General features: G+C 39.8%; 1 protein-coding gene across 1 annotated transcript; it reads left to right on the top strand.

Annotated features, from left to right (window-relative positions):
• The first annotated feature begins 11,307 nt into the window (after window positions 1–11,307).
• LOC140239192 (tubulin beta-4B chain-like) lies at window positions 11,308–18,508 on the top strand. Its single transcript, XM_072319073.1, has 3 exons — window positions 11,308–11,440; window positions 16,649–16,984; window positions 17,558–18,508. Exons 1-3 carry the CDS (start codon window positions 11,384–11,386, stop codon window positions 18,506–18,508), a joined length of 1,344 nt encoding a protein of 447 aa, XP_072175174.1. The 5' UTR covers window positions 11,308–11,383.
• The last annotated feature ends 17 nt before the right edge of the window (window positions 18,509–18,525 follow it).

Here is an 18,525-nt window from a genome sequence, read left to right as displayed (position 1 = left end):
CTCTGTACAAAGTCTCGGTAGAAGAAACTTACGTTAAGTGTAAGCCCTGAAAGAGGCTTTAAAAAGGTCATCCCACTAGACCGACACCTATATGAGTCATACAGCCCACGAGTTCGACATTGAAAAAAGGTCCATGAGTCATTCATCCCATGAATTCGACATTGAAAAAAAAAATGTCCATGAGTCATACAGACCATGAATTCGACACTAGGCAAATGCCGCTTACGAGTTCGACACTGGATAAAAAACAGGGAGGTGACAAAAACAACCTACGACATCATAACACAATTAAGGCTTACTTATGTCAATCTCGTGAGCCTTGTTTGCTTGATGTCGAACTCATGGGCTATATGACTCGTTGGCTATTTAATTACGTCGTGGGCTGTATGACTAGTGGGCTGTATGGCTAGTGGGCTGTATGACTAGTGGGCTGTATGACTCGTGGGCGTCGAACTGGTGACGTGCACCCACCATATAGGCCTATTTTCGAGAGACATATTACAGCTCATAATTATTCTTTGAGAATCAGTTTACATCCAACATAAATTTTCACCCATATAATATTTACCAGTCATATGGCTGATTTCAGAGATTCATTAAAAAAAAAAATGACACCTCCCTAAACTATACAATGTATACGCGACGTAATTTCTCATTAAAAGCCATCCATGATAAACATGTTTCCCATCAGACTGCTACCGTTCCAATTTCCCTGGTCTGGGACGTCTAGAGAGCTTACTATATCGGTGGCTAACTTTTCCTCTGCAGCTAGGTACACCTATTCTCCGTTGGTTTTTAGACTGGTTGTGAAAGAATGTATGTCAACACGAATCCTTGTTACGGCACATTTTGGTAAATTGCACGATTTTGGTAAATTACCAAAATGTGCAATTTACCAAAATGTGCCGTAACCATTTTGGTAACTGCACATTTGGTAAAAGAAATTTGTTACCAAAATATGCCAATAGTGCAACTGAACCTGACGGGATCACCTGTTACCAAAATGTGCAGTTACAAGAGTGGATTTGCCGGCACATTTTGGACAATCTGCATATTATGGTAACTGAACTAAAAATCCATGGGCTTGAGAGTTGAGTCAAGGAGTTAAGGTGATATGATCCTGCAGTAAACACAGGCAAAACATTTTTTTAGCTCACATTGAGATCGCTTTTCATTTTTAGGGGCCCCCTTGGGCCCCTAGATGGGGTGAAAGTTTGAGGGGTGGTGGCTAAGGGGGGAAAACACATTTTCATATTTTTCTTCAGAACCAGTCGGCGAATTTCAGTAAAACTTGGTGGGGATCATCGATCCTTAGGGAGTTGGGTAATAAGGTTGTTCCTGTTGGGCATATGGCCCCCATGGGGAGGCCTCCCTCCCCCCCCCCCCCGGAAATAGGTAGAAATTTGTGCTCCAGGCCAAAAGCATTACACGCAAGATGCATGTTGTAGCGGATATCTTTACAGCTGAAGATATAATTTGTTTATGGGAATACTTAGGGTATCCCCCTTGGAGACCGGGGGGGGGGGGGGGGGCAAGGGGGAAACAAATTTTCATCTTCTTCAGAACCAGTGGGCGGATTTCAGACACTCAAACTTGGTGAGGATCATTCTTATGGGGTATATAGGATCCCAAAGTTGTAAGTAAGTGTGGGTCAAGTGCATTGGTAGGAGATTTAGCATTCCGGGAGTATTTTGTGAAGGGGGGGGGGCATATTTCTGGTATAGATATGTCAATGTATTGAGTCCCTGTGCTGCCATGGCACTCTCATAATACCGGATCATGGGTGGCGATACAGTTTTAATTTGTTTTAGTGATGACTGGGGGAGTAGAAAGTTACCAAAATGTGCCGTCAATATCCTGCACATTTTGGTAAATTTACCAAAATGTACAGTCACCAAAATGTGCCGTAACATGTCACGGCACACTTTGGTAACTGCACATTTTGGTAATTTACCAAAATGTGCCGTAACACTCCTCAATGTCTTGTTTGTCGATGGCCTATCTATTCTGTGTACGAGGCCCAAATGGACGTATTGCCAGCAACTCTTTCTCTGTGTGATATTATATGCCGCAGCGAATTCTGTAGGAAAAATAGGGTACTATACTGATTGCAGACAAGTGTTAACAATGTATTGATGGCATATACTCGTTAGACGGGTCAAAATTGCGAAGAATTGATTATTGTGATGGTGCATTGACTCGTTGCATGACCTAATACATAATATGGACTGGCGTTAAAGGGGATACGACATTATTGTCCGAACTAGAATTGTATTGCCCGGGTCGAAAAATCGCGATTTTTCTAAAATTACGACATTTGGGTGCAAGTTGCTAAGCAACTACACCCAAACGCCCTTGAAATATCGCCAGAAAAATCGCCAGCCGGAGTGCAATTTTTGAAACATCGCGATGTTTAGGGCGAAGTTTAGCGTAACCCCAAAGCAGCAGAAATACAGTATCGCGATTTTTCATTACGTGACTTTCGGTATCAGATTGCACCGGGAGTTTACGCGCGCTCCCAATCCCTCTTTGGAACAATGATTGTAGAGTACATCGGCGCTGGCCAGAGTACAGGGTACATTATGCTGTACAGGTAAACGGCCGATCCTCGACTCGTGGTCTCTCACCTTCCTGATGAAACTATAACATTGAAAACTAGTAACAAACCTGAAGTTCTCCAACCACGTATCATCACCCCATAACGACTTATACCAAAATAATGTTCTCCCAGAAATGCGTTGAATTTGGAGTGCCCATACTGCTCTCTGTATACGTTGACTGTCGGTAAAACCAAGGAGGTTCTAGAGAATGGAGTCACAACCGTCTTATTTCCTTTGCTCGATGTTCGAAGCCGCCGCTCAAAAATATTTGAAGCATGTGCAAAACAGGATCTGCCGCGCAGATAGGAAGACAATTGAATCGTGTCTCATTGCATAATCACTAACCACTTTCAAAGGAAGATATTTCTTTGTGATGGTAATTACTTTTCGCTATCCCTTCTTATAAAAAGTAGGTGGTACAGACATGAGGATGCGCGAATAGAAATTGAGCAAAAAATGTTGAAATGAAGATGAAAATTACTCGACTGGGAATATGCGGGCATTAATCTGATATATCTATCAATAAAGAATTATACTTGAAGATTATTCCATATTAGTTTCATTTGTGTAAACTAATTAAGCGGAAAAGTGATAAAACCGGCTTTCCAGAATGGTACAGTTTTAAACATTTTCACATGATACAGCTCTGATTTACACTTTTGCGCAAATTTCAGGACGGAAATGTCCTTTGTTTTACATGCTTTATCATTAATTGAAATTTCATTTCATTTAATAAATAGATAAGCAAAATATGGCCAAAATTATGATAACTTTGAAAATTAATCTTCAGAATGCTGAGCAAGACGGCGGCAAGGAACATCGATCATCAAAGGCACAAGTGCACCTGTGGAATTCCTTTGTACATCAACAGAAATCTGACAACTTCTTTACTGTTTGAATAATCACAGCCAGTTGGAACTCCAATGTATAAAACCTCCTTGGTAAAACAATGGTGAGTTCTTGCTGTCGCCTGATGAAATACCAGTCCTAACTTCAAGTCCTACTTCTCACTTTCGTCATATCGGCGAAATTTCATGATCCTCCTGAATGCTACTTTCATCAACTTTCCCACACTTAGCTGAAGTTTTACACACCTGCTACCGTATGTGATCTAGTATAGCAAGATATAGTTTTACCGTAAGTTTACACTCTCGAGAAACACAAATTTATGTGTGCATTGGACTGAGAAAGTCCTGGCTCAACGTTCCAACCAGCTAGCTAGCTGTAAGCAAAATAGACTGCACTGCAGTTGGCAGTGAATACGAATAGCCCGCACTTCCACGATCCACTCGTCTACTAGCTACGTGTTGAAGAGAGGTAACACGTGCGCACTATACCGACCAAAAAATCGCGATGGTTCGTGAAGCTCAAACTTCGCATGCTTTTGCGCAAATGTAAACGGTGAAACCAAACTATCGCGATTTTAAAAATCGCGCTGTTAGTAAGTGTAGTATTAGTATATTATTAATATTACCCATTTTCAGGCATTTTAGGCATCTTCGAGCAGTTACATTACAATGTAAACTTCGGTTACTGTAACAAACTCCACTCGGCGTCAGGTCGAACCCTACACCACTGACAGCGCTCAACTACACCCACATGCTTGCACACAACCCCATGCGCAATCAGGTACGCACGATCACGACTGCGTGCAGATCGTGGATTCCCAAAAGTACTATATCACGCAAGCAATTGCACCGCTTCCAGCTGTTCGTAGCTAGCTAGTAAAACTACACCATTTTCGTGCTCTGTACAATCATATGGCAAGAAGCTTTACATGAGGGATATAATAAAAAAAAAATAACAGAGCAATAAGGAGGCGGGGGCAGGAGTGAAATGCTGTGCGGTATGCCGCCCGCTCACACAGTCGCAGCGACCGTCCTCGTTATTACGTGCTAACGTATTGTTTTGTGCACGGTGTGTGCAACCGACACACAGCGACCTTCTCTTTGTGGTCGACCGGAAAGTTTTGTCTCACCTCCCTGCATGCAGGGAGGTGCCTGTTATGTAAAGTGAATGGCGAATGTAAAGCAGGGAGGTGGGAAGAGAGATTCCACTCCTCTTCCCACCTCCCTGTGTAAAGTGAATGGCGAAACCGGTAGAAGCAAAATACCAACGAATATTGACTGCTGACCTTTTGACCCTGCAAAATACCAACTGCAATTGCCTCGCAAAACCACCTCGTATAGGTATACAATAATCATTGTTATGGACTCGATAGTTCCTACCGTGTGCGCTCACAGACATACTGGAGGTGGGATTGTGAATGCGTCCTTGTCACAGCCTAAATCCGTTCTTACTGGATATGAAGTGTACTGTGCAGTGTACCATCTCATGCGCATGAAAGAAGTTTCCAAAGGGCAACTCCACAGAACTAGACTGAATAGTATCTGATAATCTGAATGTGAGCAATATGCCCTAAATTACAATACAGCTTGACTGAAAGCAGCTGTACCGCAGGCACCAAAGCTGTTCTAGACTCAAAATCAAAACAATATTCCTATGACTGCCACTCCTATATACTTCTACTGCTTCTGCTTTTCTTCTTCTCTCTGCTATCTCCTCTTCTTTTCTTTCTTCTTCTCACTATGCAGTGCATATTAGCACTAGAGGTACGTCATGATGGGCTATCATGAGTGATAAACACAGGTCTCGATCGTAAAGAAAGGGTGTAGAATTCTAGACCCAAAGCAATCTGTACAACTTACACTGTACAATCCATTTAGCATTTTGATCTATAACAAGGTTCGATCGCTTATGCTTCATATACCACGCCTTTTCACGCAGCGTTAATCAGAATCATAACACAACACAACTGTACACAACACAACAAATAGTACAATTAACAGTACGGTATCATATACGTAGCACCACCAACAGTGTTGCATTTTTGATGAGCCAGAAGCTATATACTTACCTGATTTCTTTGGCGTAGAAGGGCCTGAGACCAGAAAGGTGTGCTCTACTCACAGTCTATCTGATATGGGGCTCGGGAGGCTTGGTGAGACTCGAAGAATGGGGATGGGCTTTTTGTTACGTCATTGCTCTGTTTACTGTGCGAATACGTGAAGAATGGCGACTTTCATACCGTGGACGTTCTTGAGTTTGCGTGTGTGCATTGTTCGTGTTAGAATCCTTTATGGCCTCACGCTCCTTTTCCGGGCTCCCATGTTATAGAAACCTGTGTTAAATGCAGCATATTCCATAAATCATAAAAAATCAATCGAATCATAGAATTTTTTTAAATTGAAGCAGATGAAGGGAAATTTTCTCTGCTTTCAAGCAAACAACATATTTTTGGATGTTTTTCAGCTCTAAAAAAAGTTAAGAGCCTCCATACGAGACTAGTCATCCAGTCATTCTCAAAAACAATAAAAATAGCAAATTACCTCATATATCAATAAAAATTCATTAAAGATACAAAAACCCTGATTCATTCAACTTCTTCATAGCCTGCAGAAGCTCCTGTCCTCAAGCAATGTCAAACAATACCAAAGGTGGCAATTTTCCACTTTTGATTTTTAATGATTTGTTTTGGTAAAACATAACATCACCTCATCTTTGTACTGCCTTCCCTGTAGGCAATGCCCGAGTTGAATTAGGAGCGTGAGGCCTTATGCGAGCTAGGCCTTGTGAAAGACGGCAGTCGTGTACACCTTATCCTACACATTAAATTCCTCGTTTTATCGGAAATTTATCATAAGTAGGGCCTATGCCATGTTCAATTATGAAGTGCAAAAATATGAGATTATAGTCGACATATATTATTGTTATGATTATATTATTATTATTATTATTATTATTATTATTATTATTATTATTATTATTATTATTATCATTATCATTATTATTATTATCATTATTATTATCATTATCATTATTTCAGTAAATCAAAGTCAATCTTTGAAAATGTTGTTGACAATTTAATATGTTAAACAAAATACTATTGAGAAAGTTTTGACACTTGACAGCGGTGGTATAATTAACCGATTATCCAATATCTTACTGTTGCCGGCATTGCATCATTAAATCTGTGGATCCCATATTCTCTGAGGATTAGTTTTGCATGAATGTGTTGAAAGTTTAATTACAAACATAGTTGCTGGCAAAAATCCCCAGAAACAAAAAGTTTATCCCCCCCCCTTCTGTATGTACAAGAGTGATGTTAATGGCGAGTTTCTCATCCTAAGGTCTGTATTGGAAAACAAAAACCCACAATCTTGTACTATTTATATTGTTATAATTTTCGGAAGAACGTTCTCTTTGAAGTTGATTTGAATGATGTGAAAGAAGAACATCATAATTTTCAGATTATTCGGTATTAAAGGGATGGTATAGTATTGGTGGAGATAAGGATTGGGCGTTTTAACTTTTTGCGAGATACCAAGAAACCACTTATGAAATAGTACAAAACATATACCATTCTTAGAGAAATTCAATGTTTATTTGATTAAAATTGGTTTTGGAATGGCTGAGATATCTAAAAACAAAGTAAAACAAAGCGATCGTAATAAAAGGTGAGTCTCACCCGTACTGTTATATAAATCTCTAAGATTTATAATGTTTGCTTTATGTAAGTGTTGTCTGGGGCAAATTATTTGTGTAGGGCCCCATTTTTTTTTCTCTCTCTCTAATTCTTTCTTTCTTTAAAACAACAACAACATTAGGATCGCTCTGTTCGGGATATCTATGTAGCCATTTCAAAACCAATTTTCACCAAATAAACAAGTTTCAAGTTTCAAGTTTTATTTAACCAATTCATTAAACATTTGACATTTTACAAAGGGATACAGCATTAAGAATAATGAATGGTTTGGGACCCCAAAAGAAGCAGAGCTTGTAAAAAAGGGGTCCCGGATAAACATATAAAACAAAACATACTTAAGTTTTAAGCATATTAACAAGAAGTATAATAGTAACATATTTACATAGGACAGATGCAACACAAGCACACATACACACGCACACACAGACACACACATTCAATCACACAAACACGTGTCACAAAAACGCTCATGCACATACATGTAGTTCACATGAAATTGCAGAAAGATACTTTCTATTTTACTATACTTTTAAATTCAGCTTCCCTGATCAATTCTTGTTTTACAAATTTCCCTCAAGATAGATGCGACATGTACGTTTAAAGTTGGATAGTGTTGAGGCTGACCTAATTCTCAATGGCAAATTATTCCATTCTCTAATACAAACATATGCAAATGAATTTTGGGCAGTTTGAGTTCTTACAAAGGGTTGATGAATGAAATTACTTTTACGCGTATCATAAGCATGAACGGTATGGAATTTAACACAAACGCATCCTTCATGAAAGATTTCGGATCACCTTGTGTCTTAAACATAAAAATCAAGCAACTCAAGATAATTGATTTCTCAAATGGCAAAATATGAAGTTGAATAAACAATGGCAAACTTGGACTTCTATAGTTCGAATTTGTAATATACCTTACAGCTTTTTTCTGAAGAACAATCAACTTATCTATATGAGTCCTATAAGTATTTCCCCAAGCTACATTACAGTACATCAAATGAGGCATAACTATGACATTATACAGAGTAATCAAGGTTTCTTTTGGTAAATAGAGACGTAACTTGGATAAGATACCAACACTACAAGAAACTTTAGTACAGACGTAACTGACGTGGTCTTTCCACGATAAATATTTATCGACTATAACGCCTAGGAATCGCACGTTATGGCTTCGTTCAATCTGGTTACCGCCTATTACCAGTGGAACAATGTCATTTTGGATTCTTTTCCCTCTTAATCTAAATACAACATATTGAGATTTACTAGTATTCAATAATAGTTTATTACAACAAAACCATTCAAATATATTACCAATTTCATCATTTACAGAGTTTATTAAGGGTAACAAATAGTTGTGGTGAGCAAGTAAGCAAGTGTCGTCTGCAAAAAGCGAATAAGTAAATAAGCTAGATGAATTGATAATGTCATTAATATAAATAAGGAACAATAAAGGGCCTAGGACTGAGCCCTGTGGAACACCACATGTTACTTGCCTCGACTGTGATTTAACTCCATTTACCGTTACATATTGCTGTCTATTTTGCAAGTAATCTTTAAACCAAGTTAAAGCTACCCCATGAATACCATAATGCTCAAGCTTACACAGGAGTATCGAATGGTCAATAGTATCAAAAGCCTTCGACAAATCTAAAAATATACCAATACAATACCTGCCACTATCAATAGCATTAATGACAGTATTCACTAAATTCAAGACACCCATGCTCGTGGAACATCTTTTCCGAAAACCAAATTGTTGTGGAATCAAAACACTATATGATTGAAGATAATCATCCAATCTTTTATACACAATTTTTTCAAGGATCTTTGAGAAAATGGGCAACAAAGCAATTGGTCTATAATTTTCTATACATTTGTTATCATTCTTTTTAAATACAGGGATTACATTTGCTAATTTCAATTTTTGTGGAACAATTCCTTGTGAAAGAGACTTGTTGAAAATATCACACAAGGGATCAGCAATATACTGTATACAACTCTTTACAACCATTGGAGATACATCATCTGACCCACATGATTTTGATGGGTTTAGGGCAGTAGCATATTTTATAATTTCATGAACAGATGTTGGAGTAAAATACAATGATGAGGAGTGACTTTGCACAGATAAGTATTCTAGAAATGAACTTTTGGCAGCAGGTATATCATTGGTTATCTTTGAGGGCAAATCAATAAAATATTTATTAAAATATTCAGCTTTATATAAATCTGACTGAAGTGTAATGCCGTTATGGTACATTTCACTCGGAATTAATGGTTTTTTCCCTCTCCCTGATAATTCATCTATGTGATACCATGTCTTCTTAATATCATATTGTGTTGACCGAAAAACATTATCATGATATCTCTTTTTGCTCTGTCGAACAGCAGAAGTCAACAAATTTTTATGTACCACATACTTTTTAAAGTTTGCATCACTTCGATCTTAATAAACCTAGAGTACAACTTATGCTTCTGATTAATAGATTTCAGGAGGCCTGGGGTAATCCATGGTTTTCTACATTTTTTCTTTGACTTCATCTCAACTAAAGGAAAAATTGAATCATATAATATTACAAAAGTATCAATAAACTGTTCATAAGAGTCATTAGCATCATACAAATTAAACAAACAAGACCAATTAACGTCAAATAACGTTTGCTTAAAAACATTAATCTTCTCTTCATCAATAACACGCCGAAATATTTTACCTTTGCTATTAACAGCTGTAACAGCACCACCTTTATTGATGCTAAAAATGGGCATATGGTCAGAAAAATCTGAGCACAGAATACCAGAATGAAAATGGTCTTTAACACAGTTTGTAAAGATATTATCAATTAAGGTTGCGTTTGAAGACGTAACACGAGTTGGTTTATTAATTAGGGAGAATAGACCATATGAAGTCACAAAGTCAACAAAATCTTTAACTTTATTATCTACATTAATATTCAATAAATTTACATTAAAGTCGCCCATTATATATATTTTCTTATTTTCTGCACTCACAATTTCCATTGTATCATCAAATCTATCAATACTTATATCTTATATCAGCACCAGGCGCTCTGTACACACATCCAATAACATATTTAGTGTTTGTAATATTCGCTTCTATAAACAAAGATTCATAATACAAATTTGTATCAGATAAGTCACTTCGTAGCCGAAAATCAATTCCCTCCTTTATATAATATGCAACCCCATCACCTTTTTTATTCAACCGATGAATTCCTCTTGGAATTACATGCTCTTTAATATTTCATAGGAGGTTTTTCATTATCTCATCATAAAATAACAGAAACCTGAAGATAGGTCTAAACCAAAACTAGACGTTCCCTTTGATAGCCTTATTCATACACATAAATCATCAGCCCGGTGTTAAATCACACGGGATTGAGATGCGTAAATATTGTCGCATGGTGATTGGTTGAAATGACCGATAGTGATGGATTGTGGGTAATCATATGTCATCATAGTCAAAAGAGATTTTTTTCCTCCTGGGGAAAAGTTCTTTGTCTTAGACCCTTAACTTTATTTGTGTTGCAATACAGCGAATTCAATAGCATGGGGAGAAATGGTGAGAAAGAACCATCATTGGCAATTCACATAGATACGTATGTTATTTTCAGTGTATCATTTTGTTGTAATTGTTATTGTTGTTGTTGTTGTTGTTGTTGTTGTTGTTGTTGTTGTTGTTGTTGTTGTTGTTGTTGTTAAGAGGCCGGTTGAATTTCAATCAGTATGGTGAGAAATGAAAAGGAACACACAAGTATAGTAAAAAATAAATGAGATATTTTGACAGGAGAAATAGTAGTCTTTTACCAATATGTTTACTACAATGTATTTCGAAACATTTCCAAAGATAGGCGTATTTTCAGGAGAAAACAAATCAACTTATAACTTCATAGTGCTCTCAAGATGTGTAAAGTTGTGTCTCCTTTTGTTTTCTGCTCCAGCTTTTTAGTAAGCACGATGTGATAGTCCGAACAGCGGAAACAGACGGCAAGTGATAAGCGCGCAGGGCGACCTCAGCGGGCGTTTCCATGACTATGGACTGGGCTGTCGGCTTTCAGCATCAGCAGATGGATGCTGGGAGAGGCGTTGGCTCATCGTCACTCACTCGTCGACTGTTAGTCACATCAGGAGACATAGCATCATCTGCCACCGGTGATCGACCCCGTACTCGTCCGTTGACTTCTTAGTACCTTCTTGTATTTCACTAGCCAGAAACATGCGTGAAATCGTGCACATCCAAGCTGGGCAGTGCGGAAACCAAATTGGCGCCAAGGTAAGTGTGCTGGGGATATTATGAACATGACTACTGAGGAGATTGTTATGATGTTTGAAACGCTGTGCACGTTGTCCTTAGGAGCTCGTTGATAGCGCCCTGCATGGTGTGCAAACATCAATGGTGTATTTTGGCTTGTTGTAAGGTCAGGAGTTAGGCCATGTGTAAGTTTGCATATGTGCGGAGTTGTCTTTACTCCTGAATATTCTTCACTTCTGTAATATTCTCTCAGATGATCAGCTCGATTTGACACTTAATATGCAAAATTTCCAATAACAAGTTTCATGATTATATAAGCAGATGTCGTCTCTACACGAACTACGAAATCATCCCGTATTCTTTTTCCCCTTTCTTTCTGTGTGAACTCTTTGGTCCCGTTGATTTAAAGGGGATGGCTAATAACTGATCAGTGGGAATGCTGGGGGATGATTGTTCCAATCCTTGAGGGATTCATTTATAGTACATTGTATATCTATTGTTGTGTAAAAATTATTTGCCTCAGAATGGTCTCATATTTAAGTAATGTGCAGTTTAATGTTTCCAGGTTAGCATGTGACGGGGCAATTGTTAACGATTAACTGCACATTACTTGAATATGAGACCATTCTGAAGCAAATAATTTTCACTCAAAAATAGATATATAATGTGCTCTTGAATGAATCCCACAAGGATTGAAACAATCATCCCCCAGCATTCCCACTGATTCCCACTGATCAGTTACTAGCCATCCCCTTTAACGAAGATATCTTTTTGTCGTTGACTGAAAATGAATTAATTCAATTCACAATTCTATTGAAAGTAGTATTGCGTAACCGAGAGGCCTTTTCCAGTAGTAAAGAATGTCTCAATGTTTTAAGACTCATGCAACCCATACTAATAACTTTACACAAATTGTTACACTGTAGTTACTGTCTTTGTCGTTATAATGACAAAAATTTTGATATAATCTCAACAGTGATATATATTGCTTTATCTTTACTGACAATAGCACTGTTTAATACTTTCTCTACATGAAATAAGAACGTTTAGAAAAGGGAGAGAAGCAGATTTAATAGACTGCTCCAGGTAATTGTATTTCCAAAAAGGATGAGAGTAAGAGCTCTATTCTTTCATAAACACACACACACACACACACACACACACACACACACACACACACATTCAAAAAAAAATAATCGCTCAAAATATATTCATCTTCACAAGCATTCATGACGGTCTACCCTTTGTGAATATGTCCTTTTCACATTCATCAGTAGGTTAGTGGCAGAAGTCGTTGTTCAGAGCTTGGGTATTAAATGTAATGGAAGTATATCACTGGTGTGTCTAAAACGATTCTCGAATAGTTTCACATCTTTGATAGACGAAGATGTTTGTATGAAAGGACATGCAATAAGATTGAGGCAAATTTTGAACAAATACTAAAGACTCTTTCATACCCCTTCTTTCTTTTCCTTCAGAAAGGTCAGTGAAAATTATTTGGGGTTTTTTCATAGTTTTATTCATTTTCGATAATGCATCTGCGGGGCAAGTTTCCAAAGAGAGATGAAAGATCTTGTATCAGTTAGTCAAATTCCACAATGTATCTCATTTTGTCCATGAGGGTGTTTCATGTCCTTGGTCTTCAAGTGATGAGATAGCAAGATTTCCCGACATCGAAATGTGTGTATGTTACGATATGATAGTGCTCAACATGTCACAGCCGCCCCTTTAAAAAGGGATGGGGGGGGGGGGGGGGGAGCTGACAGCAAGATACTATACTCAATGCAATATTGATGTGCTCTCTTGAATAAAAGCGCCCTGTTTCATTTGTGTTTGCGGGCAAATGGTTCAGACCGCGCTGCAGGGTTACCATGGTGATATACATTACGCTCAGAGAGAAATTCAATTTTGAGTGCTAGCCAGCATTAATGAAGCGCTATCTGATGAAGAGAAAACTAATCGATGTGCATGAACGGATCGAGGAGCTTAATGCGGAGCGGCGTCTTATCACGCACCATTCTCATTGACTGAGAGCGTCTGTTCGATGATGCGTTGTCATGGTTACGGGACGTATAACCTTGACTCTCACAGCCGTCGGCGCGATAAAAAGCGAACCATCACCGCAGCATATACGAACTTTGAATACTAGTGTCATCAATTAATCATGCCACTAAAAGCCACAAAGTAATTTTAGTTGTTGTTGTTTTTTTTCATCCAGCGAGGAATACAGACAAAGTACAGTGCACCGTGAACACATAAAGAATAATGATCCACCACCTGCGCTTTGAGGATTAGACCCAGTGAGATGAGAAGTTTATGACATGGCGGTAAAAGATCGCACCAATCTTTTTTTTTTCCTCACCCACATTTCCAATGAACTAGCTGAATACAATGCAGGATGCAGGTGTCCTCTGCCATGGGAGGAGAAAGGAGGACATCCTACAGGGAGATTGGAGAGTTTATTCACATTGTGATTAGATGGATGGCCTCTTGATTACCCCGTCTGGTATTGTCAAAGATGGCGAGAGACACCTGCCAGAGATGGAAAGTGGACTGACCGTCTGTGTCGGTGAGGTCTGATAAATTTCTGTGACCCTGTGGTCTTGACATCAAAGCTTCTATTTAACATCGGGAGCAGATATTAAAGAAATGTTCGAATTATCACATTTTGATGCGTATGTATAGTTCAGTCGTATACTAGTATCACAAACACCTTACCGTATACCCTATACACAAAATTCACAATAAAGCGCAAATATAAGGCGACATCACCCTTTTTTCTCGATAAACCGTCACGGCGATGGTTTATTCTAAAAACGGTTTTAACAAAACTACTAACTGTTCATATTTTGTATATCTAACAATACTTAAAATACCCTGATTGACATTTTCATGTTGGTTATTTTCATCCCTATCTCACATTTAAGAAGTATTTAGAAGCACTAAAGCTCTTTTTTATAATCTGCAAATGCTAGCAAGGGGCATTAATAAAAAGCACACACACACACACACACACACACGCACACACACACACACATACACACACACACAGACACGCCCCTATACACACACATACACACCATCGTTCGGGGTCATCCCACTAGACTGACACCCACGAGTCATACAGCCCACGAGTTCGACATTGAAAACAGGTCCATGAGTCATACAGCTCACGAGTCATACAGCCCATAAGTTCGACACTATAAGCAAATAAAGCCCATGAGTTCGACAATAGGTAAAAACAGCCCACGCGTTCGACAGATACAACACGGGGCTTAATGGTTCGGTCTCGTGGGCCTTATTAGCTTAGTGTCGAACTAATGGGCTGTATGACTCGTGAGCTGTATAACTCATGGGCTGTATGACTCGTGAGCTGTATGACTCGTTGGCTGTATGACTCGTGGGTGTCGGTCTCGTGACGTGCACCCCATCGTTCACCTCATCATGCACAGTGTAATTTTAGCTGTCATTCACTGCCTGTATACTAGATGTCAGAACTTGCACTGCTGGCAGATCTAAATTAATTCCAGCGAACTTTTCCAAATGATGATGAAAAAACAACAACAACAACAACATGACCGTTTAAATACCCGAGTACATCATTTCCACTTCCATGGATATGTCAAACCAACTGTCTGATGAGCAGGAGGATTTGTATTAGCTTAAGTAGAATTGCAATTTTTTTGTAAACAAACAAAACCGTACGCATTATGATTTGAGGCGTGATTAAAATTGCATTATCTATGAGTCACATCTAAGAATTTGAGCAACCCAGGGACCTCGATATCATTAAAGCATAATCACATCGGTATGGGGGGGGGGGCATTACTAGTTCACAAAGCTGTGTATTGGGCACGCGAGGTAAGGTAAAATCAGGGAGGTGAGACGAAACGTCTCACCTCCCTGGTAAAATCAATCGCTTAATTAATTAAGGTTGCACACGTAGCTTAGAAATGCCAACCCTTTGCCGTCTTACGTGGCTTGTTGACAACCATTCTGGCTTTCCATTTAATGTGTGACTTTGCTAATTCCTTCTCTGATCAGTTGCTGCCTTTCCACTCTGCGGTAAAATATCCTTCAAATCTATTTGCTGACTTCTTATCGGAATTATATCTGTAACACAAAACTAGATGGTGAAAACAAAATCGTGTGGCAATGAGTTGGTTTTAGATTACCACCGCATTCGTGTTGACGTGAACGCATTCAACGGTAATACTTGAGCTACCTCTTGTTGATTTGTACCTAGAAATCAGACATACTTCGAGTGGTAAGCGACTGTGTTGCTTAATCGACCTACTCATTGTGACATGCTTATTGAATTGATGTTCATTCCATTCTTGAGACGGACTCATGTATACCTCATCGAACGAATATATCATTGGGAACAGAGAGAGAAAAATATAGTTTCTTCCTGATGTCAAGCTGGCGCAATGGTAGTGTTTGCTGTAGTCATGGAAACGACTGAACAATAGAACTAGCTCTCCTCTCGCTCTGTTGAGCAATTTTCTTCCAGTGGATAATTGTGTCTCTGAGAGCTGTGGTGACCATGATACTTATTGGAAAAATGTTATCCCTGATATTGACTTTCTAAAATGATCGTCGGTTGACGCGAGGTATATGAAATTGTATAATCATAAAGGGAATTTCTAATAATCAGTCAATTACAACGAATATCCTGTCTTCTGCTGCCCAGCAGATCTGTTATCAAATACCAAAAATTGTCATAAGGGAAATCAAATCAATGCGTTACTACTGCTAATTGCTACGGCACATGATGATGATAATTATATTATACCGATAATAGGGCGATATGATGACAATGATTATTATGAACATTACTAGTATTCAAATTTATGAAATTCTTCAGTCGAGAGGTTTTTGCAACTGATTGACAAAGTGCCCTACATCGATGTACATCGACGTTATTTACGTTGATGTATCGCAATTCGTCAATCAATGGCATAAAGACCTCTCGACTGAAGAATTTCATGAATTTGAATAATTACGCTGTACCCGCTGCACGCTATAAGGATTAGAACCAACACTTACTATCGGGCGGAAGCTCGGTGGTCTAGTAGAGATGACGCCTGTCCGGAGATCAGGAGGTCGTAGGTTCGAATCCCGCTCGAGTACGTATGCCCATGATTTCTTTTATCATGGCTAATACTAAAACACTGATCAATTCATCATTTTGACTACTATCATTGATGCAACACATTCTCATTTCAGTTCTGGGAGGTGATCTCTGATGAGCACGGCATCGATCCGACTGGAACCTACCATGGCGACTCTGACCTCCAGTTAGAACGTATCAACGTCTACTACAATGAGGCCACTGGAGGCAAGTACGTCCCCAGGGCGGTGCTCGTGGACCTCGAGCCCGGCACCATGGACTCTGTTCGATCGGGGCCTTTCGGTCAGATCTTCAGACCGGACAACTTCACCTTTGGCCAGAGCGGGGCAGGAAATAACTGGGCCAAGGGTCACTACACGGAGGGAGCCGAGCTGGTCGACTCCGTGCTCGATGTCGTGCGAAAGGAGGCAGAGAGCTGCGACTGTCTACAGGTAGTTTGACGAGAAAGTCTTCGTTTAGTCAATAAGTGTTTGAGTGATCCATGATTTACATTGACAGCATGGTTTTTTCTACAAATTAGTTAAGACTGTTCCAGAACACTGAAGTCTAAATGTTAACTCTTCTATAATGCATTTTCCAACTCACTTTTGTGATCATTATTGTGGAACGTTTTACGTTTTCCACTTTTATTTTACTGTATATTGGATCAGGACCATTGAGACATATCCACCTCATCAACCACAGCCACAGCCATGCAGTATGCTGCCATTATTTGCAGTGATAATTCCCAAAAATAATATGAAATACCGCAATGTTCGGCTCCAAAGAGTTCTATATCTTAAGTTTGAACGTCAGTATTTGGCTTCCTTCTGAAATACAAGGAACGCAGTGAAATGCTCCGTTAAACTTCAGTTGGATAATACTCCTTCGTCGTTTATTCTGAGATTCGTCGTATAATTATCACAAAGAGATTACTTACGATATTCTTTACCCTTTCTCCCCCTTTTTTTTTCTCTCCGTCTTTCTTTCTGGGTTTTTTTGTTTGTTTGTTTTTTGTACTCCAGGGTTTCCAATTAACCCACTCTCTCGGTGGCGGTACTGGTTCCGGTATGGGGACCCTGCTGATCAGCAAAATCCGTGAGGAGTATCCGGATCGCATCATGACCACTTTCAGCGTCGTTCCGTCCCCGAAGGTGTCCGATACGGTGGTCGAGCCGTACAACGCCACCTTGTCCGTCCACCAGCTGGTTGAAAACACAGACGAGACATTCTGTATTGACAACGAGGCGCTGTACGATATCTGTTTCCGTACCCTGAAGCTAACTACACCGACCTACGGTGACCTAAACCATCTCGTGTCTGCCACTATGAGCGGTATCACCACCTGCCTCAGGTTCCCTGGACAGCTCAACGCAGATCTCCGCAAACTGGCAGTCAACATGGTTCCCTTTCCTCGTCTCCATTTCTTCATCCCAGGCTTCGCTCCTCTGACCAGCCGTGGTAGCCAACAGTACCGCGCCCTCACCGTTCCCGAGCTGACCCAGCAGATGTTCGATGCCAAAAACATGATGGCCGCCTGCGACCCTCGCCATGGCCGTTACCTCACCGTTGCCTCCGTGTTCCGTGGTCGTATGTCCATGAAAGAGGTGGACGAGCAGATGCTGAATGTCCAGAACAAGAACAGCAGCTATTTCGTCGAGTGGATCCCCAACAACGTCAAGACCGCAGTTTGCGACATCCCACCACGTGGTCTCAAGATGGCAGCCACCTTCATCGGCAACAGCACCGCCATCCAGGAGCTCTTCAAGCGAGTCTCGGAGCAGTTCACCGCCATGTTCCGGCGGAAAGCTTTCCTCCACTGGTACACTGGTGAGGGCATGGACGAGATGGAGTTCACTGAAGCCGAGAGCAACATGAACGACTTGGTATCCGAGTACCAGCAGTACCAGGACGCCACCGCCGAGGAAGAAGGAGAATTCGAGGAAGAGGATGAGCAAGAAGCCGAAGAGGCCTGAGGTTTCTACGAGCTCAT

This window comes from Diadema setosum, chromosome 15 (assembly GCF_964275005.1).
Source record: "Diadema setosum chromosome 15, eeDiaSeto1, whole genome shotgun sequence".
Taxonomy (NCBI): domain Eukaryota; kingdom Metazoa; phylum Echinodermata; class Echinoidea; order Diadematoida; family Diadematidae; genus Diadema; species Diadema setosum.
Note: the sequence above shows the minus strand (reverse complement) of the source record. Positions and strands in the feature narration are given on the sequence as shown.